Source organism: Lepidochelys olivacea, assembly GCF_965140295.1.
Source record: "Lepidochelys olivacea isolate rLepOli2 genome assembly, chromosome: 1".
Classification (NCBI taxonomy): Eukaryota; Metazoa; Chordata; order Testudines; family Cheloniidae; genus Lepidochelys; species Lepidochelys olivacea.
In genome coordinates this window covers 231,159,740-231,182,188 of record NC_140411.1, presented here as the reverse complement: position 1 = coordinate 231,182,188, position 22,449 = coordinate 231,159,740, and the positions used below count along the sequence as shown (strand labels likewise).

The 22,449-nt window shown below is 38.8% G+C and overlaps 1 protein-coding gene across 6 annotated transcripts in view; it reads right to left on the bottom strand.

Moving 5' to 3' along the window:
* Window positions 1-1,067: 1,067 nt before the first annotated feature.
* Window positions 1,068-22,449, bottom strand: part of TTLL1 (TTL family tubulin polyglutamylase complex subunit L1) — a 37,721-nt gene continuing 16,339 nt past the window's right edge. For 4 of the 6 annotated variants that reach the window (XM_084617223.1, XM_084617225.1, XM_084617224.1 and 1 more), the window contains 8 exons: window positions 21,573-21,781; window positions 17,419-17,599; window positions 15,888-16,022; window positions 15,595-15,703; window positions 11,178-11,321; window positions 8,646-8,732; window positions 7,427-7,590; window positions 1,068-5,765 (listed from right to left, as the gene is read on the bottom strand). In XM_084617223.1, the coding sequence (XP_084473349.1) occupies window positions 5,636-5,765; window positions 7,427-7,590; window positions 8,646-8,732; window positions 11,178-11,321; window positions 15,595-15,703; window positions 15,888-16,022; window positions 17,419-17,599; window positions 21,573-21,781 (1,159 nt within the window). In that variant the 3' untranslated portion in view covers window positions 1,068-5,635. The remainder of the gene's footprint in view (window positions 5,766-7,426; window positions 7,591-8,645; window positions 8,733-11,177; window positions 11,322-15,594; window positions 15,704-15,887; window positions 16,023-17,418; window positions 17,600-21,572; window positions 21,782-22,449) is intronic. The other 2 variants (XM_084617221.1, XM_084617222.1) reach the window with 2 other exon arrangements.

Here is a 22,449-nt window from a genome sequence, read left to right as displayed (position 1 = left end):
TGGACTTCCTTGCAGCAAACTCACTTCCCAGGTACATATGGTCTCATTACCCTCAGTGGATTTTTTGAAAATGTAATTACACATTCGCAACACTGAGAGCCCATGTCTCGGGAACTGGGTGGCTCTCGGAGGGCCTATATGTGCCCTGGTGCTGCGGGACCCCAGGACCCTCCAGCATGGAGGAGGGTCTCGGAGATCTGTTTTCTCTGGGGGCTGGGAGGGGGAGGGGAGGCGGAAAAGCAGATGGTTGGAGGATCCCAGTCCCTGGTGGGTGGTACTGTGGGGAGAAGGACCTGAAGGCTGAAGAGCTGAAAGGCAAGGAGGACCCTGAGGCAGGGGAATGATAAGGGCTGACCCTGGCCTTGAGGTGGCATTGGAGGACCCTACCCAGTGCTGGGAGGGGGGAGAAAGGGCAGTGCAAGGGGGAGGTGTGGGGCACTAGGGGGACACCAGTGCTGGACGATGGGTGAGGGACGATGGAGACTACTGGCTGGCACTCATATGTCCTAGGGGGCCCCCTGTGCTGGTGGAGGGTCCCATCGGAAAATGGAAGGGTCTATCCGAGGCAGAAGGGCGGGGTCAGCCTGCCCTGGCACTAGTGGTTAAGGAAGTAACTAGGGAACACCAGAGATGGAGTGGTTAAAGTCAGAATTTCCTATCATCACTATAAATTATATACAAAAACCTGTGATCACATTACATTCAGAAACATTTTGAGAAGGTTATGGCTTGTAAAATACAATTTTTCAAAGATACTTCACCACAGCGTTAAAAAACAAATTAAGAATATGCTTTCCGAACAGAAAAGTGAACACAGATGAGAACCAGCCTCAGGCCCAAAATGACAGCTACACTACTAAAACGTCCAGAATATAAACAATATACAGATGTTCTATAACTTTGCTGTGCTCTGTGTGAGAGAATATTATGTGTGACCCAAACACATAAATATAAACTTAGTATACACCATAGGCAAAATCCTGGCTCTTGTGAATTAAATGGCAAAACTCCTATGACTTCAACAGGGCTGCAACTTCACCCAAAGTCAGCAGAGGAAGACAACATGATTGGGAGACATTTATTTATTTTTTTGATTTAAAGAACGCCTAGGTCTGTAACAGGTGAACCCCGAACACCTTCCACCTCTCCCCTTTTTAAAACAAAACAATTACATAAAAACACTCAATGTGAATAGCAGGAATGAACCACTGTTGATTTGTCATCACTGTATCAGGTATAAAACAATTTTTTAAAAAAACAGACAAGAGATAAACCAAATAGAAATGATTTGCACTCCACTGTTTGTCACAGGGATGTGAATTTCAAAGGCAGGAGCCCAAGAAATGACAGCAAGTGCCTTCTAGTTGCACTTAATTGTCACAGGATGATGGAAGTCTTAGAAACAACTATGTCCCAGCTTGGTTAATGCTGAATGTGAATTAATGGAAGTTAAATCTCTAGGAGAGATGTACATTGGGATAAAGTTAGTATGTTACAGATAGATTTAAAAATATTGAGGGAGATGATCATCTCTAAAAGACAAAAAGTGTCCTGGAAATAAGGAATAGGCAAAGCCAAGGCAACAAGGCACATTCTTTACACATAAAAGTGTTAAGGAAGTAACTATGGAACACCAGAGATGCCAACAGTAACAGCATCAGGTAGGAGCCACTTGCATATACAGATTATCATCATCTATCACCTATATTGCAGTAATGCTGAGCTGCCTTAACCAAGTCAGGGCCCCATGTACAAATGTGCAGCAATATCCTGTCCCTTCCTCAAAGAACTTATTCTTTAGAATGTCAGTGGGATGCCAGAACTGAGCAGCGGCATCACGGGTGTGTTCTGCAGCAAGTCTCTCCGCTTGTAAAAGTAGCACTTGGCCTAGCTATCTGTTGTGCAGTGGCCTGGTCCTCTAAAGGAGTGGTTTTCAACCTGTGGTCTGTGGACCCCATTATGTCTAAGATTTCCAGAGGTCCACATCTCCATTTGACATTTTTTATAAGTCTCCAAATGAAAAAAGGTTGAAAACCACTGCTCTAAATTGTCCGGTAATGAAAATCCAACTTAGCCTGTTACATAAAATTGTTTCTCTATGTCAGCAAGAGTTAGAAAAATAAGACTGGATTAGTCAAAAAAGGAGCCATCTATTGATACCACCCAAGGACGGCATAAGGATCATAACTGGCAAACAAAGGGAGAATGGAATCAGAAATTAATGTGTTGCCAATTAGGACAAATTGGATGACAAAGTAACAAGGGTATGGGCTATTCCACCCATCATGCCCTTTTGGGTGGACTTTGAGAATTAAAATGGCAGTGGACTCCTGGGAAAAGGCAGGCAGGTCTCTGTCCCACTCCAGAGACTGTGCCCTTCATTGGGGACCCTCAGTCATCAGGACACCCAGACCTGCACACAAGTGATGACACCCTGTTATCACTAATGGACCATGAAGGACCCCAGTCTGATGCATGCAAGATCCTGCTGTCTTCCCTTCCCTCATGTTCCTTTCCATCTCCCTCTATGTTACTCATGTCCCCCCGCCTCGGTTTTTCACCTGATCCTGAGACCAACTGCATTGCACAGCACCAGTATGGTGGGATGAGACAGCTCATCCAACTCTGCCCAGCCTGAGAAGGACCAGTAAAGGAGAGGTACTTGACTAGACCACTGAGATGGGATCCCAGACCAGGGAAGTGAGCCAGGGTTCAGAGAAATAGCTGAGGTGGTTTATCTGACAGCTCAAAGCATCTATCTGTGACTGAGATCAACGAAAGCCATACTGTATTTCCCCTACTGCTTTGCTATCCTATCTTCTCCCCTTTAGACTGTCTTGTAAAAAACAGGAAAAGTATGACCATGCAGAGCAGTCCACTTGAAACTTAAGACTAACCATTTCTTTCCCACTAAAAAGGATTGCTTGACAGAATAAGAAACTAATAGTTATTCTCTGTCTAAAAAGGGGCCTTTAATAGGTTTTAAGTGTTTTGCATAACCACTCAATTTCAATATGCTTTGTTTGGGTTTTTATTCTTTTTTCTCGTGTATCCAATAATTTTCCAAACATTTGTATTAATTTTCTAACGCGCTTGCCATGAAATGGTCAACGTTCCTGTACTCCAAACCCCAAATGATGTTTAACTCTTTAATGGTGTACAGTGCCAGGATCATACTATTATCTTTGACTCTAGACCCATTTATTCCACTGCCATTAATACAACATATCCCAGGCCTATTCCTGCTCGTCCACATTAGCTCCATCTTAGAAGCAGGCTTAATAATGTCCCAATGACTCTAGTGTAATAAAACTTCATTATACATAAAGGCAAAGAGTCTGATCTTGACTGCAAACAGTCCGATTTCTCCATACACCATCTTCACCCCATAAAGTCCTCATACAGAAAAAGGGTAATGAGGTAGTACACACAATACATAACAGTGATAGTATTAGCGAGGCTACTGTAATGGAACTATGAGAATGAATGTAGCCAAATGCTACCAGATAGATGCACTGTGCATGGATGGGATGTAGAAAGGGGAGAAAGAGCCAAGAATCACAGTTTGGATGTTCTGAAATTAGAAAAAAAATGGAACTGTAAGATATTAAGAAATCAGCCATGCTGTAAAATACTCCTGTTTACAGCAGTGTAATATTTCCAAATGCCTAAACCATTGCACATTTCCTAGCAACAAGTGCCTAGGAGGTGGAGGAGGAAACATCTGCCCTTAAACAAGTCATCACTAATATGGCATTCAATACCAGAAATCTATTCCAGACATAGGTCTCACCCTGCCAAGACTCAAATGTACAAACAAAACCCAGAATGAGGTACACAACAATACATGAGGGAGCTGGAAATTATGTGGATTTAATTTCTTTATCATGTAAAAAGTACTCCTTAATCTCAGTTCAAGACACAATCTTCTGATGACCTATTACAGTGCTCCTAACGAAAGGGGTGAATTTCCATAACTTTAAAGGACCAGGGATTTGGTGGAAAGACATGCCAAGGTTTGCATTTGACTTTCTATATGTAAACAGAACCTACAACATTAACAATGATTAGAATTGCATATAAAATGTCCCTCATTCATTCTATATAGCTATTAATCCTTTAGGGAGATCCAGGTGCTCAGCAGAGATTTATTATGATAGCTCAAGTACTTTTGGAGATTTCTTTCTCCCGCAAACTTTGGGCTGTATGTTAAAGCAGCTCTGAGTATCTTCTTGATGAGTGCTAAAATTGTGACATCAGAGGTAGCCGCCAATCATACAATTGATTAGTTTATATATATAATATTCTACAAGTTAAAAGACGGCAATCTTTGACTTTTTAACTTATGTCGCTTTATGCTATTTGTAGCTATTGTACCTTCTGACATCAGAGTCATAGGAGATGGCTTATTAAATGCAATGGAATTTTGTTACAGAACATAAAATCTATAAAATACAGACATACCTATGTCTACGCACACATATATAAAGAGCTGTATAGATGCAAGCAAAGATTTACAGGCATCACTGAGCAGCGGGGTTGACATTTATTACAGTATGTTCAAGAGGAAAAGCAGGAAGAAGTTTATTCAGGTATGTCCAAAATCACCTTAGAAGTAAAAATAAATGTCAAATGTGATAACACAGCAACTTGCTATATGAGAGATTCTCCCCTTCCATGTAATTTTAATTCCTGAGGAGTTATAGCTTCAATGCATCTGAAAATCTCAGCATTTTGGGATTTATTTATTTTTATATCTCAACATTAGCTAAAAATCATTAACTGTGCATTGACAATCACAGCTCAGCAAGGCTTGTATTGTAAATGTTGCCAGAAGAGACTGCACTTGTATCAAGGAATTTAATTGTCATCATGCCAATGTAAACTATACAACAATAATACTCATCACCTCTGACCTTTCTAGATTCTATTTTCAAGATTAATCCTGGAACACAGAGAAATGACACCCTGAGGTCCAAAATTCTATTTTTTCTAGGTTTCCTACAGAACCTATACTCAATCCTGACCACAAATTTTTTACACACTTAATTCATTACAAAGGAGTTAAAACTGTATAATTACAAGTGTAGAGATAGATTACTTACAATATACAGTCTGGAAAACAAAATCTTGCACACCAAACCAGTGGTTCGTTTAAAAATGAATACTTTGAATTAACATCAGATTTCTTAAGAAGGTTCTTTAAGAGAGTTATAAGTGAAAACAGCCATTTGTTGAAAAAATATCCATGGTTCTCAAGTCGGAGTAGTTATGCTTTTAAAAATTTAATGCAATTAATATGTTAATTCTTTACATTACAATTGATTTGCTATAGCCACATGCAGCATAATACTCTTGCAGTAAACTAGTGAGTTTACTATTAGAATAGCTGATTAGATACCTCACGTTACAAAGCCTGTTTCATACAAACCTGTCTCATATTGGTACAAATATTTCTTTGATGTGTTTTGTCCTGTTTCAGAGTTATTAACTCCCATACACAATAGAGAAGGAAGCTGTCCAAAGGAGAGAAAGCTGTCCAAAGCCAGAGTGTTCAGTTCAAAATTTTCTGCCAAGAGTATAGCACTGAGTTTCAGTAAGATATTACTGATTTGATATTAATTTGATTTTGTCACTACTTCCACGTGGTGAGCACAGGCTTTCCTGAATCTCTTGCTCGATTTCCTTTTAGTCCAATGGATTGCCCAGAACGGCTTCTCAAATCACGATCAGCTCCATCACTTTGTGCCAACTCTTCATCATACCTAAAATATAATTATTTTTTCAGTCTCTCAGTCTCCTAATCACTGGACAGCAGAGATCATAAGAATGACCTTTCCTTACATCTTTTTTAATATTTAGCAAAGTATTTTTTTTAAAGTATGGATCCTATTCTATAAACGCTCACCCCACATGAATAGTTTGTTTTAAGATGCAACTCCTCACATAAGTTATTCATGTGAGTAAGTGTTCACAGGATTGAACCCTATGACACTATAATAAAATGAGCCCTATTATACTTCAGTAACTATTTATGAAAAACAGGCACATCATCCTCAGAGTTTCTATTACAGCAGACACAAATAATTGTAGAGCTTGTGAAACTATTTGAGGCATGTACTTCTGCATTTTTTTCTCATCCCTGCGACTAATAGACTTGTGCATAAATAGAAACATTAGCTTGCTGCTTATTCAGTCATGTCACAATCCAGTGTATCAAACACAGAAACAACTGCAACATCAGAAAAGCTGGATTGTGACACAAAGTTAATAGAACTAAGCAAAAAGGGTGGGCTGATTAGATAGTCAAGATATAAGATTCAATCTGAACACAATCTATCAACATCAGAAGTACCCATCAATTTAATGTATTTTTGATATGTATTTTGTGAAGCTTGCCACAGTGACAAGTATCTCTTTAAATGTACAAACTCAGTATGGTCTGAGATAATCCCACTATCCATTGATTTAACAGTTGCTGGAGGCATCCAAAGGCAGAATTTGACTCTAAATATATAAATGTCAATAATCAAAATAAAAAGATACAGCTACAATATTTTTCAGTCAAACAGGATTCCATCTGAACCTATTAACTAATACTAAATGCAGATCATCAGTGTTCATAGCTATCACATAGCTAACATTAATTATAAAGGTATTCTCCAATCTTGCAAACACTTATGTATGTGACTAAATTTACTCACATGCATAAGTATTTGCAGAATTGGGGCCTTAGATAAAATAGATGGCATGAATTAGTGGGTCAGCTAACATACTGTACTACAGTACTATTAATTCCTGACCAGGCTCTCAAACATTTAGCTTTTGAAACTGGTTTCAAATGGAATAGGGAATTTGATTACAAATTCAGCATCCCCCTAAATGCGTAAGCCCATCTCATACATTAAAATAGGGATACTCTTTTTCTAACTTCCCCCTGCATCACACATTCATTATACCAGGTTAAATTCACTGTTAACATCCCATCAATGAATCACAACAGTTGGGTGTTATCATTCCTATGAATTAAGAGAGTTTTAAAAATTTTCTTGGTACATATAATGCATTTAACTGTTACCCATGCATTATACGCAGTCTAAAATACATACTATATATCTGTTAGATATATCTTTAAGAGTGAAATTCATTTCACCAACATATACCCTGAATAAATCAATGTTTTTAAAGGTGAAGTGCAGGGGCTCACCAGGAAGGGGACATCTACCCACAACTAAGGCCCCAGGCAGGAGTGCAAACCCTTGGAAGCTGCTATTCCAGCCCTAAACATGGTAAATAAGTGATACAGAGCACTTTATATTTTTCCTCCACACCTGGATGAATTTCATCACATCTACATAGTTCTAAATTAATCTTCTCTCTCAAGGAGGACATGTTCATATTTACGTAGGACATTGTTAAAACTTACAAAATCTCATAATTTCCAAGAGCTTCTTTTGGTGGAGATTTATTCCATTTACAGTCTGGAATTTCACCATTAGGCACAGCAATGTTAAGTGTGTCATTAATTAGATTATATTTGAGAATACGATCATTGGCTGTACTGGAGGTAAGAGAAGGGGAAGCATTGACCTATTAAAAACAAAGACATTTCATTTTCAGCAACTTCTTTTTAACTAAAATACGGTCACACAGACAGAACATACAATGATAATGAATTCTACCCTATAAACTAATCATTAGCATTTCAGCATAGAGCCTTTTCTTTGAACAAAACCATTACAAGGAAACAGTGTATTTCCTACAGATTTTATTTTTGAAGTATCATTCATTCTCCTTAGGGTCTTTCCTGACCCTATTCTAATAGCTGTAGATTTTTGTTGGAAGCTATGCTAATCAAGCAGCAGCTGGGGATTTATACCTTTAGTTCACACCAAATAAAGAAGAGGCAAGTTTCTCACTCACTTTGTCCCTTCCTAGCAGTTGTTACATATGGATCTGTGGGGCTCTTTATTTTGGTGTATTGCTTTTTACCTGTATCCCTCCTCTGAACTCCCCATTTTCACACATTTATCTGGCTGGCAAAGAGGGTAAGTCATCTGACAGTTTTTTAAATGTATGCTTAACCATTATGTATACAGATAAGATGTAGGGGAAAAGAATAGGGCAGTGATACATGAGACATGGGGTTTGGACAGGAGTTAACCATACCAGAGTAGTTTATATAATTCATACAATAAATGTATACAACCCTGCATTATTTCAGGCTTATTCTTCTAATATTTGTATTCCCTATTTTCTAGCTTTCCTACAATTTTAAGCTGTGTTTTACATAGTATCTGAGTTTTAGCAGAGTTGGAGTTACACTGCACTGAGCCAGTGCCAATCTTCCAGCTACTGGTGCAGTAGTAAGATTGCTGGCCTTCAGACAGCTCCTGGAGTCCAAGCACATCATGAATGGACCTGGATTTGATTTTTGCTCACCAGACCAGAACAGAGGTTTCTCCTGAATTCTGATATCCTGCAACTCTCACAGCCCATTTTGTTGCCCGTTTTACTTTCCAACACCCTTCCCTAAACACCTTCATCTGGAAAAGGGAAAACTCAAGCTCAGGTTTGAAAGAACAGATGTATACTGTGAAAGGAAACGGTGATAAGGGTTGTTTATAAAATGTACATAACTTTACCTCAATAAGCCATGGCTTAAGCTTGTCATCAATGATAATATCATATCCATAGCACTCAAAGCAGTGTTTATCATTGTTCATTACAGGCTGAAACAAGTTAAGAAGAAATGTATGCATATTAAAGAAGAAAGATTTACTAAGTAACTTGAAAGATTATACATTATTATATTTCTCTACTATTATTTTTCTAGGTATCATGTACAAATATAATACCAATTGTCTATGGCAGTTTTCTTAGTACAAATTTTCTGCTCTGATTTCCCTATACAATAACATTTTACTAATATATTTAGGACTTGTTTTTTATAAAAATGTCATCTTCTCAAGCGGTGTCTGAGTATTATCATACTAATCAGTGTATTAACAGAACATATTTGACTACAGAGCTTTCATTCAGTTTCACCTGTGTATCTTACAGCATCTGGTGAGTATGAAGACAAGAGAGTGTTAAAGGCTTTCAAGCCATACATGAAATTAGAAATATTTTCATTTTTATATATAAAAATATAAATTTACCTAATCATTAACACTTTCACTTTCAAATTAAATACGACTTATCCAAATGTTTATTATAGCATTGTAACGATGCAGCAAAGATGGGAGTTCAACCCCAGTTACTGACTAGATCCTTATATTTAAAATACTTTATCTCTATATCATTATCTTTATCTCAAGTCCACTATGGTCATAAAAACTAAAACAGACTAGGGACTGAGTAATGCTGGGATGGAAATTCTCAAGAAAATCACTCATTTTCCAGCATCAGCTAAGGTCTTAAAGTATGAATGCTTCTCCTGTGCACCACTCACCGGATCATTTAAAGCAGTGGTTCTCAATCCTGGGTTTGAGCATACCCCTGGGGGTACATCAACTCATCTAGATAATTTGCCTCGTCTTACAACAGGCTACATAAAAAGCACTAGCAAAGTCAGTGCAAGCTAAAATTTCATAAAGACAATGACTTGTTTATACTGCTCTATACACTGAAATGTAAGTACAAAATTTATATTCCAATTGATTTATTTGATAATTATATGGTAAAAATGAGAAAGTCAGCAATTTTTCAGTAATAGTGTGCAGCGACGCTTTTGTATTTTTATGTCTGATTTTGTAAGCAAGTAGTTTTTAAGTGAGGTGAAATTTGGGGTACACAAGACAAATCAGATTCCTTAAAAGGGGTACAATAGTCTGGAAAAGTTAAGAACCACTGATTTAAAGAACCCTTTGTAACAGGTCAGTAGAGATGGTTTCCAGAAATTAATATTGAAAGGTTTTCAGTCTTGCAGGGCATAGGGGAAGGAAGGAAAAGCATTTCTCCTGTTAAGTTTAGGAAATAGAAAGGAGCAATGAAGCTATCAGAACACTTCCTCCTCTGTACATTATTTGTTTTCCTTCTGCTCTTCACATTGTTTCTCTTCTCTTTTACAATTCTGTTAATATTGGGATGAGCTGCCTTTTCTTCTAGCACAGGGGTGGTCAACCTGAGCCTGAGAAGGAGCCAGAATTTACCAATGTATATTGCCAAAGAGCCACAGTAATACATCAGCAGCACCCCATCAGCTTCCCCCTGCTCCAGCCCCCAGCACCTCCCTCCCACCTGCTGCAATCAGCTGTTTCGCATGTGCAGGAGGCTGGGGGGTGGGGAGAGAAGCAGTGAGCACATGGCAGGCTCGGGGGAAGGGGCGGAGTGGGGGCAGGGCCTGGGGCAGAGCAGGGGGTTGAGGAATGAGCACCCCCTGGCACATTGGAAAGTTAATGTCTGTAGCTCCAGCCCCGGAGACAGCACCTATGCAAAGAGTTGCATATTAACCTCTAAAGAGCCGCATCGCAGCTCCGGAGCCACAGGTTGGCAACCCCTGTTCTATCATCTAATTTGGCACTTTGGGAAACTGCCTTCTGTAAATGCCTGCAAGTTACCCATATACTATAAAGCTCTGTCAAGCTATTCAGGAGGAAAGGTGAAACATGATGGTGCCACAGTTTTTTGGCATGAGTTTGGGATAACTATATTACTCACAGACCAGAGAGCTGCAAATAAGTTATACAAATTCTCTAAACAAAATGGAAGAAAGAACCTTAACACCCTGGCATTTTGTTTGACAAATTGTCTTCCCAGGTTATTTCCTCCTACGACAAATTTGTTACTACTGAAACACATCATGGCTCTGGGCAGAGCTTAGGGTAATTCACAAGGGCAGTATAAAGTGACTTTAAATGAGAGTAAGAATTTGTGATGGTTTCAGCACCCCAGATATTAATTTACTCATTTAAGATACACACAAACAGCTTGCCCACCCAATCAGGTTTCTCCAAGCACTCTCAGCTTTACAGGGACACTAAGAAGTGACACAGTTTTTAAAAAGAACAAAAAAGGAAGACAGCAGCATGAGAGCATCAGCATTCAAAACAACAATCCAGCAGCAGGAAATGAATTGATTTAGTTTTTTTCTTTACTGTAAATTTGTTTTCATGATTATTGAAAGTCTGCAGCCATGAGGGCAACACAGGCAGCATTCTATTAACACTACTCACTGCAACAGCCTTCAGCGACTGCACAATTATCCAATGAATTTCATCGAACAGTTTGTTAGTGACCTCCTTTCCACGAGTACTCTCTAGATACAAGCGCAAGTTACTCACTGTCCATTTGCCTCCATGGATATGATTGTAGTCATCCTACAGAGTTAAGGAGTTAATTCAGTCTCATGGAGTTTGCAATTATTCAGCAATTGTATTCTCATCCATACAAACTGACACTTGTTTTTACGTACATGTTTATTTTTTAAAACTACTTTTACTGTATGACATTTTGCAGGCTCTGTAAGGCCCCAATTTTTACTTTGCACTGCCTTCTGTGCAACACAGAACACATTTAAAATCACCTACATCTAATTACATAGCAAGTCACAAAAACAAGTGTTAAAACTTGCCTTGTGGTAATTACAATTACATAAGAACAACAATCAAACAGAAGTTGCATTTTGACAGTAACGATGTAGGAGAGGACACAGGAAATGCAGGTTAGGATTGGAATGACTGGGAGATCAGATTTTCAAGACTGAAAGGAAAGGGTTAGGCTTGGGGAGGGGGTTGTTTCACTGGAGAGGAGGACATGAAGAGTGGTTAATTTAACAATGGTTAAACCACTGTTAAGTGAACCTTTTTAAAAATGTAGCACTGACAGCAAGTTTGAAAGTCTCTGAAACACATGAAATATGACCAGTCATTTCTATTGTGAGTGGTCAGTCTTTTTCCCAGCAGGAAAAAATTTTGATCTAATAGTCAGCACTTACTGGGAGACACCAGCACTAGTCTCAGTCATGAACATACAGAAACAATGACAAGAGTGATCTTTAATTTTTAATTCATAATTTTGATAAAAGTATATCTGGCTACCACAAGAATATTAGACTGTACTGCAACTGTAAATGGAAAAGAAGGCTACTCTGTATTTATCCCACATATTTATCCTTTTAGGAAGCTAACCTGTGAAGCTTTGAAATATATTGTGCTTGAAAGGCAAAGGCGACAAACTGAGGGTACTCCAGAACTGGAAAGCAAGACACACACTAATGAAGCTCCAGAGTAACTGTGACGGTCTGTATCCCTATGTTCACCCTTTTTACAATACAAAATGGATTTTGTACAAAGTATGCCTTGTGAGGTATCATTTGGAAACTCATAATTTGCTGATCATTATTGTCCTGGTAAAATATGTGACAACACTGTATGTAAAGTTATAAGATTCTACTGTATAATATTACTGAGACACGTTCCAAGTTTAGAAAAGCAGACACAAAGCAGTTCCTCAAAGACAAAAGGCAAACTGACACCTCAGCCAAGTGTCAACAAAATCAAATGTAGTATCACCTGTTTAAGTGGCCATTCTTTGGCAGGAAAAAGTGCGTGAGCAAGAAATCTACATTTTGGAAAAGAAACAGCTGGAGGTTCCCATTCCCACAAACCATCTGTTTCCTGAACCTCAGCTGGAGATGATTTTCAAAGAAAAAGAGGACTATAAGAAAAGGGAACAGAGGATCCAAAATACTCCTCCCTTTCTTCTCAGGCATCAACACCACCTGAAGGACAAGGAAATTAACACTGAACTGGGGGGGTGGTCCTGGTAGAAATAAGACTGGTGAAGCATGTGGTGAGAGAAACCTTTGCTTTGAATTCATTTAGCTTTTAAGTTAGATATTCATTGTGTTTTACCTTTTATTTTCTTGTAACCAATTCTGACTCTTATGCCCAATTACTTGTAATCGCTTGAAATCTATGTTTCTGTAGTTAATAAACTTATTTGTTTTATCTAAACCAGTGTGTGTTTGAATTGAAGTGTTTGGGAAACTTCATTTGGGATAGTAAGATTTGTGCATATAATTTCTATTAATGAAATGATGGACTTTACATGAGTTTGTACTGTCCCGTGCTGGGCAGTACAAGACACATATTTCTGGGAGAAAGTCTGGAACTGGGAGTTTGCTGGTGTTGCCTTGAAGTGTAATTGATGAGTGGCTGGCTATAGCACTCATACAATATAGCTGGGAGTGATTTACATGTTGAAGGCGGTGAGAGAGCAGACCAGGAGTGGTTGCTCTCATAGCGAAGCAGTGTAAAAGGCACCCCAGGTTGGAGAATTGAGGGAACACAGCTATCTATCAGTTCAGATTGTACCCTGGGGAATGTTACAGTAACTCTCAGTGTATATTTTTTAGCTTCATAAAGGCTTTTCTCAGAGAGTTTCCAAGAACGTTATTTATTTTGTGAGGCTACTAAATTATAAACCACAACATGCCCTGGAAACAAAAATAAAACTTTAGTGGAAGACTGAGTTTACCCATCTGAGAACAAAGCATGAGAAGCCTCTGTATTTATTTATAGGCTTTTCTACAGTGCTTATCTTTGTATGGTCTGAGAACCTGTACAGAATGAAGCATCTGAAATATAGGATTCATACAACTTGCCCCACGAGAAACTTCTTAAGATTCCAAATTCCTGCTAGGGGATGTACATCAAAGCTGCAACCCTGTTCAATCTACACTTTGAGTCCAGAATACCTGTCCTGAAAGACTGAGCAGATGTGACTGGATAGAGTGCTGCATATCATGTGCTGCCTAACAAAGAACATGATAGCAAACTGGACCACACTGTGTTACATATATCTGCCATGAGGCCTACAAGAAAGCTCCAAACAATACTGGCTAGGCAGAGACAGAAGGGATTGCCGTTATTTTGTTTGCGCACACACACACACACACACACACAAGTTCAGTGATTTAGCCTCAAATATCCAAGTGTTTATTCATTATTACTGAAGGAGAATTTCCCTTCCCCTTTGTTCCTGTTTTGTTTCACATGCTTGCTTGATATTATCAGAAATTAGATTATAAACTTTTTGAGGGACGGACTATGTCTTCCCATGTGTTTGCACCACCCATAGTACAAAGAGACCACAATCTTGATTGGGAGCATTGAGCACTACTGGAATACTAATACATAATTTAAGTTAAAAGTTAATTTCCCTAGACTTGAACTAAGATTTCAGAGGAAACTCATGACCTTAATCTTGGGATAATTTGGGCACTCATAATAATTTATACAAGAAGCAAGAATCTTGTTCTAGCATTTACCTATCTGATTGATTAAGATCCCTTCCATAGCTACAGAGCTTTCATGTAGCAGAAGAACAGATTTTGACTTGTCTGTGGGCGCTTCAGAGGTGAAAAGGGTTACTTTTCACAGGCTTTGCTCATTCTTTTCAGACTCATTTTCTTGCCAAAAGACGGCAAATCACTCTCAAGGACCCTTTTAGCAGTTTCCACAAAGATCCACTACTCTTTGTGTTGCTTTCTTTATAAGTTGAAAGAAGTGTGTTTTAACAATTTCTGCTGGCCTTTCCTCTCCTAAGTAGACTTTACTACTATTATTCATTCCTCCCTCATTTCTAGGCTGGACTACTCTAATGTACACTACTGGGAGTAGAGCTAACCTTAACAGTAATACAATCCAGCTGATAAGGAATATGGCCTACTTGCTAACCGGGACACGTGTACCTATAACCTACACTCCAATCTCAACCTCATCAGTCTGTTCACTGCCTAGTGCAATGCAGGGTGTCAATTACATATAAAGTTCTAAATAGCTTTGGACCCAGCTACCTCCAAGACCAATTCTCCTTGTGTCCCATCTTATCAGTTAGCTGGCTGGAATGTTTTTGAGAGCTAAGTTCTCAGATGACAAGGAATATTCAGTATTGGGGGGGTGGGGGGGAGAAGAGCATTCATTGGTGAGTGACCTTGTCTTTCAAATTTACTTCTGCTTAGAGCCACTAAAGTCAGAATATAACAATGTTTAATATTTGTATTATTATTACAGTACTCCCCAGAGGCCCTGGTCCGAATCTGAGCCCTGTTGTACTATGCACTGTACAAATACAGTAGAAGAAAGACCTTGCCCTAAAGACTTTACGATTTAAAATACTATATTTAATCTATTTTAAGACATTGTATCAAAAATGTAAAATACAAAATAATCAGGTACAATTTGATTAAGTATTTATTATTGATCATTGGGGTGAGGATATGAGGTACAAAGCTGTACATTTATCTATAGCCACATTTATGGCCACTTAAAAATGCTAGTGCTTAGGTACATTTTTTATCGACTTATCAATACATACACTTTTAACTGTTGCAATTTGAAACTGAAAATATCCACCTTATAGTGCTGCGCTGTGTTCCATCTATTATCTCATGTGTTTTTGAAGTAATATGAATCAATTATGTTTTGCAAATAAAATTCATAACAAATATTTAGCTCAGATGACATAATGAGGAGGAGGAGTGTGAAGAACAGAACAAAATACACAATCACTTATATTCCATTTTTATGCCATTTAAAATAATCCAGTTTTCTATTAAATTAGCATTTTTAAAACTCAAACACTTACCCCATGTTTCTGAATGGCAACATTTGTGAGATGTACAAACATATTATCTAATTCGCTTGTACTTGGTGTATATTTTACTGTGCAAAACCGGCAAAATCCAAGTTTATACCTGAAACAAAAAAGATATTTAATATGTTAAATGCAACTAGAGTTGAGGAAAACAGCAATTTAAAATACTAGATGCTTGGTAAATTTCTCTGTACAATGCGTGCAGAATCTTTTGCCTGAATTACATCTTAACATTTTTTAAAATTTTTTTTTATTTTAAAAGTGAGAAATTAGTTTGATCTTACATGTAACACCTCAGTGGACGATACGTAGACACTAAAACATACAAGCGCAGGTCAAATTTCTTCCCACCAATCAGTAACGGATTGTTGATATAGAGAGAAATTACATAGGCTTCTTTAGAAGATTGAGATACAAACCTAGAAAAAGTACATATTTTATGTTTCAGAACGTATTGATTAAATGTTAAAATGTTTCCCTCCCTTAGAAGCAGTCTCTCAAAAAGTAATGAAGTTCTTACTTTACTAAAATCCTATATCAATCTTCAATTAAGTTTTAATATTATGCTGGTTAATGTGCGCAGGGCACTTGGTTTCACTGTGTACAAAAACGTAGCTAAAACAAATGAGTGAGATTAGCTGTCCATTTAAGTCTTTTACATTTCACTGTTATAAGAAGAGAATTTAGGCTCTGACTCAACAAGCTATTTTATTTAGCAAAACTCTTAAATTCAGACTTGAGTGCGTCACTAATTGGGGCTTTTGCAATTATGTTTATCAGTAGTCAATATTGATGATTTAAACCATCAAGCCACGTTAATGTCAATATCAGTTTGCCTCTTAAATTACCAGTATTTTTCAATAAGATCTGACTGTTATAAGTTCACTACCCCTCCTCTCAGAAATGCGGTCACCAACATTTTTAAACCTGAGGGGAAAAAAGACAACTAAGAAAAAAAAGCACAAAGCAGTTCTTCAGGTTGCTGTTGTATTGGAAGGCTACTTGTCTCTCGGTTACTTTTTTAATCAGAATGGGCTAACAAAAAAGGTAAAGCAATACAGACTTTTCTGTTGGTAGAGCAGCCACATTCCTTCTCTCTGCTGGGTGCGATAGGAGACAAAAACGAGGATCACGGTCCCTTTCCCCAAACTTCTTCCTCTTCTGACTCATTATGAGGATGCTTTATTCCTCTCTCTCACCTCAATGAAAGTCTTAGTTTTTATGACTTCCGTATTCATGAGGCCCAGCTGTTAGCTATGCTCTTTAACTCCCTAATAGGCCGCAGCTAATAGCTCCTCTCTCGCCAGGCCTCTTATTAAAGGCAGTCCATGCAGACTGGGCTTTTTTACTCAGAACAGTGAAGAGTTTCATAGTTCAACTGGGGATGGGGTTGTACAATGTCACACAATCTTCCTCAGGCTGAAAATGAAGTCAGTTACTAGAAGTGAAAGACTTTCCTCTAACTCACAATTCTTCAATGCTGTTAAGCAAAATCATTATTCCAGTCTGCCCATGCAATTTTATTCCTCACATAACTGGGTATACTAACCCTGCACCTTCACAGAAAGCATATTTATATAGTGTAGCTCACTGAATTAGTGCTTGTGCCACATGGCACCAAATGCAATAATTGGCACTAAGAGCTGTTTGAAGCAGGAAGTCATTAAATGAGAAATTGCAACTACAATGAAGTAACGCTAAGTGGTTTGGTGGACGGAAAGAGTTTTCCATTAGTGAATTGATATTAAGCATGCCAGACTGTGATAGAATATTACAAAATACACAAAAATTGGGGGGGAAGGAAGTTAAACTTACGAAGATGTTTTACTGTCTCGAGACCACTTTTTAATTTGAGAGAGTTTATTGATAAGAAATATCCCCTTCCCTTGAGCTTTCCCGCAAGGTTTCATAATCCAGGTGCTGGAAGGATTTTTTCTGAATTCTTCAACAAACAGGTTGTAATCAGCAGGGAGCATAAAGGTGACAGGCACAAAATCTAAATCAGTAAACAAAAAGCAAGATTTAGAACATTAGATCTAGCAAGGATATCAGATGTATACAAGTAAAAATATCTTCGCTGGCTTTCCATTCTTCAGTACAGATTGACTCCTGTGTCCTTGTCTGATCTACCCCCTTTTGATATGAGAGAACATAGTCAGAACTATTAGGTGAAAACCATCTGATCCTGGTGACCACTGCTATTTAATTTAGCAATTTGTTCCAAAACCTCCTCTATTGACACCTCAATCTGGGACAACTTGGAAAAAATGGAACTTGGTGGGTTCTAAAGTGAAAAATCTTGTAAAGGCTTTAAATATTTTGTCCCACGAATAAGAGAAAGCTCTTTTAGTTATGAAATAGTTGGTAAAAAGTTCTAGAATCTCACAGCTAAGTCTCTGCATGAAACCACAAACCTTCCCAACACCCTCTTTCATCCTTCTTCTTTTGATTCTGTAACAACACACCTCTTTTGTCACATCAGGGCTGAGAGTTTCTCTCTCTGCATTGAGAGGGTCTGGAGTAAATCAGTCCCACTCCGGAGGTTTAATACTTCACATTGGTTTATTTATAATATTTACTGTTTAGGCCTTAGGGTTGGCCCAAAGGTTTCTTTAAACAAAAACAGAAAAATTACATTTCCTAACTCCCACTGGCGTACTGCTTCTTCTTTTGCTGGCTACCAATTGCCAGCCACCCTCTCTACCCACTCTGGGCCCAACTATGCTGGGAACCAAGGCCCTCTCTCCAAACAGATATAAAGACTAGATTTTCCCTTATAGGAAAAAGCAGCTCTTTATCCCCTGAATAAACACAACCATTCTGCAGCTTGAGTCTCAACCCTCTTTTCACCATTAATGGAAGAGGTTTTTAAAAGCCGCAGGCTGCCCTTAATTAGATTCAGGTGTCCATAATTAATCTGAGCTAACCTCTTCCACTTCATAGGGAAAAGGGCTTTAACTATTCTACAACTGATATACCTGCCTTCAACCACACTTCCAGAACTGTGAGGTATAGTTCTGATTAAAAAGTGAGAAAATTCTTAACCTCAATAAAAGGGAAATAATGGCTTTTTGTGACAGTGATTCAGAGTAACTTTTAAAAGGGGCCACCCAAAGTATGTCAATTTAAAATAACATTCACTTTGTTATTAGCACCAATTTAGAAGCTTAAAACATGTGTCTGCAATTGGATTTGTCTTCCTCCATACATGTGAGTAGTGGTATACAAGAGGGGCATATGGTTCAGTACTCTGAGTTTTGGACAGGGAACCAGGAATGCCCAAGCGTTAATCCCAATTATTAACTGCCTCTGAAGCCCTGAGCAAGTTACAGCCTCTTTGCCTCATTTTTTCTATTTGTAGAAGATTCAACCATTAACTTTCAAGGCAATGTTTGAGAAGAGCTTTGAAAATGTAATATACTATAGAATTGTGTGTGTTCTTTTAGTTAGTGTGGTGACTTTTTTTTTTTTTTACTCGCTTGTTCACACACAAGAACAATATCCTGACTAAGGCTACGTTTATGTCATGGAAGTCATGGAAACCATGACTTCCATGACATCCGTGATATTCTGTGCTTCAGCCCCAGGGACTGCAGGACTCTGGAGCTGGCAGCCAGCAGGACCGTGGCAGGGTTCTAGCGACAGGTGACAGCAGCGACACGAGGTCCCCTGCGAGGTTCCAGCAACAGGTGACAGACTCCTGAGGGGTCCTCGGGGGGGGGGGGGGGACGCGCTCAGGCTTGTAGCTGGGGGTGTCCCGTTTTTCCTTTGGGAAATATGGTCACCCTGCAGCTCCCAGTCACCGTGGGCAGAGGGGGCCCCCCCTGCAGCTTCCAGCTGCTGCAGGCAAAGGGGGAACCCCATAACTCCCAGCCACCACATTGCAGGGGAAACCATGGAGCAGCAAAAATCACAGACAGATCACGGGCTCCGTGAATTTTTGTTTATTGGCCAGGACCTGTCCATGACTTTTACTAAAATAGCCATGACAAAAATCTTAGCCTTAACCATGACCTACTACCATCAAAATCTTCTGTGCAATTTTTTTTGTTCTCTTCAGTGGCACAAGAAAGGTTTTTTTGGGGCTGCTATATTTTCAGGGGTCAGAGTAGCAGGGGTTAACTAAATAAATTTAGTATACTTAATAAAGTTATGCAAACATCAAAAGGGAATTAAAAACATCTGGGATTTCTTGTTTTCATTTTGCAATTTTACCCACATACTAAATGTTAAATGGCCCCCATTACTTCGCTCCTGACACCCCCCAAACACGAGCCAGATCCCAGTCCTAAAAAAAATGCAAAGCTCCAACTGAATTACCTCCCATCTAGTGATTCAACAGACATCAAGTTTTAGATAGATCCACAAAAGCACCAGAGACGCATCCCAAACTCTGACATCATTAATCATCAACAAAATACAACATCACAGACACTGGGGTGGAGGATCAGCAGTGAAGCAGTAGAGGAGGAGAAAGTTATAGGATAAATAAACAGGTGATGGAGCCTTTTATCCAAGACACTGGTTCAAAAATCCACCAACCAAGGCAGTGTCCTACATTTTACTCCTGGGGGGAATTCTGCATCACTGTGGATGCGCAGAATTCATGGCCCCCACAGATTTCTTTGCTTCCCAGCAGAAAAATGACTTCTGACAGGGAAGCAAAGGGAAGCTGCAAGAGCGGTCATGCACCTCCTCCCCGGCAGTGCGGGCAGTTTGGTTTGGGCACTCAAAGCAGCTGGTAGAAACAAATCACCTCACGGTGGGGGCTGCGAAGTCGTGTGTGTGAGAGAGACACACTGTCTCTCTCGCTCACTATTGTGGCACACTTGGCATGGAGAGGCAGGGCTTTGGGGTGTTTCTGAAGAGGTAGGCGTGGGGCAGGCTCTGTTCCCTCAGGCAGAGCAGAACGTAGCTGCGTGCCTGCTTAGTGAATTCCCCAGGAGTATAAAACAGGTGTAAAAAATGTTAAGGCTCCTTTACATTGCCACAGTGGTACAAAGGAGCCTTACTGTAAAGGACATTATGGCCTTATAAATGCTTATGGTGCTTTAGTGATTAGAACTGGTCTAAAATTTTTGGAATGAAACAATTAATTTCCTATCAAAATGTGCTCCGTTAACTATTTGCTACTGACATTTTCGGAGATGGTCAGTAGACAGTATAAATTGTGAGTTTGAGTCCCCAGCCCTCACTTGTTCTTCAGTAACACTGAGCATATGGCTGCATATATTTGTTGACTAATAACTAGAAGTAAAGGGGCAGTACTAGCTACATTACTATTATACAAAGGGGGTTTGGTGATTTCCTCCAATGCTCCCTACTCCCATTCTCCATTTATTGTATTGTAGCTTAATTAAATTACCAAAAATAACTGAAACCAGCTTGATTATATTATTTTGACAAAAAATTTGCAGAATTTTAAAATATTGCACAGAATTTTTAATTTTTGTTACCATCTGATGGCTGTTTGACTACACAGGAATGGGAACTCAGTTATTGGTTGCAGCCCTGCTACATAATTAGAACCACGACTATAAACGTACCGTTGACAAGATACTAGCAAAGATGCGAAAGCCTGAATGTGGACATTGAATTATGGCACCCTTAAAAATAGTCTTTAAAGAGCAGCACTGAGGCACTTTGACAGGTAATTTGGTGATGCTTGCAATTTCACTGCCCACACCAAACCTATTCTGCAAATAAAAAAAATACGCAATTTTTGTCTCCAAGACTTTCTGACATCTTTGAGCACTAAATTTTCTGAAAGCATCATACTAAAGCTGTGACATGTAAATTTATCTATCTTAGGCAACAATCCCAAACAGATTCCAACATCCAGTACTGCTTTTGTTTAAAGTGCATTAATCTGCAGTTTTATCCTACTATTATCACAAAATAAACTTTTTTCATGTATAATCTATGTGTGGTCAATAACAAGAATGATGCTGGCAGTCAGAAATATATACCTAAATAAATATATTTTCCATTCTCATCTTTCTCTGCAAGAGGACTCCCTTCTTTTTCTAGTTCTTTCCTATATCTCTTGATATTTTTCACCATCAAGTCCTTCCTTGTCAGCTCATAGTGGTTCGGGAAATGGTTGACGATTTGGTCATCAGAAAGCCGGTAACCAGTTTCCACACTGAAAACATTGCGGATGGTTTGTACGCTCATCCTGGAAGGTGAAACAAATATCAGATGATTTCCTCCCAAGCAACAGCATTCAAAAGGACGACAATCAAGTTGTTGTCTCCTTTATTTTTTAATTCCACTTTGGTTAATGTACTGAATTTAGAAGATTAAAAGAGAAAAGGACCAAATATACCATAATGTTAAGGAATACTACTTTTAAGGGAATCTGTGCCCTCTCTCTGTGTTTAACTTTTCTCTTTATAGGATGTATACTTAGGTTATGATTGAAACTTCAGCACATCCTGAATCAATGTTAATGAATCCAGATGAAACCCCTCCAGACAAGACTGCAGGCCTACAGGCACTATTTACTCCTACATCAGTTCTGAAACCAGGGCAGGGACAGAAAGGAATCAATTTGTGCCCATCCTATCCTGGCACTATCAGTGGCCAATCAGTCCTCAACAGGGCTTGGAAATACACAATACATGCTCACACACCATAGCAGCACCTCTCTGGAGCTACTATCTTGTTCTTCAAAATCTCAACTTTCCTTTTCTATAAAAAGAAAAGAAATCTAACCTATGGTTTGAAGGAAACCTCAAAAATATGAATACGATTCAGACATATCTGAGAGTCTGCAAAGAGCCTGGAACAATAGCACTGGGAGGTGTGAACTGCAATATTCATCTCCGTAAGTTGTGGGTCCCA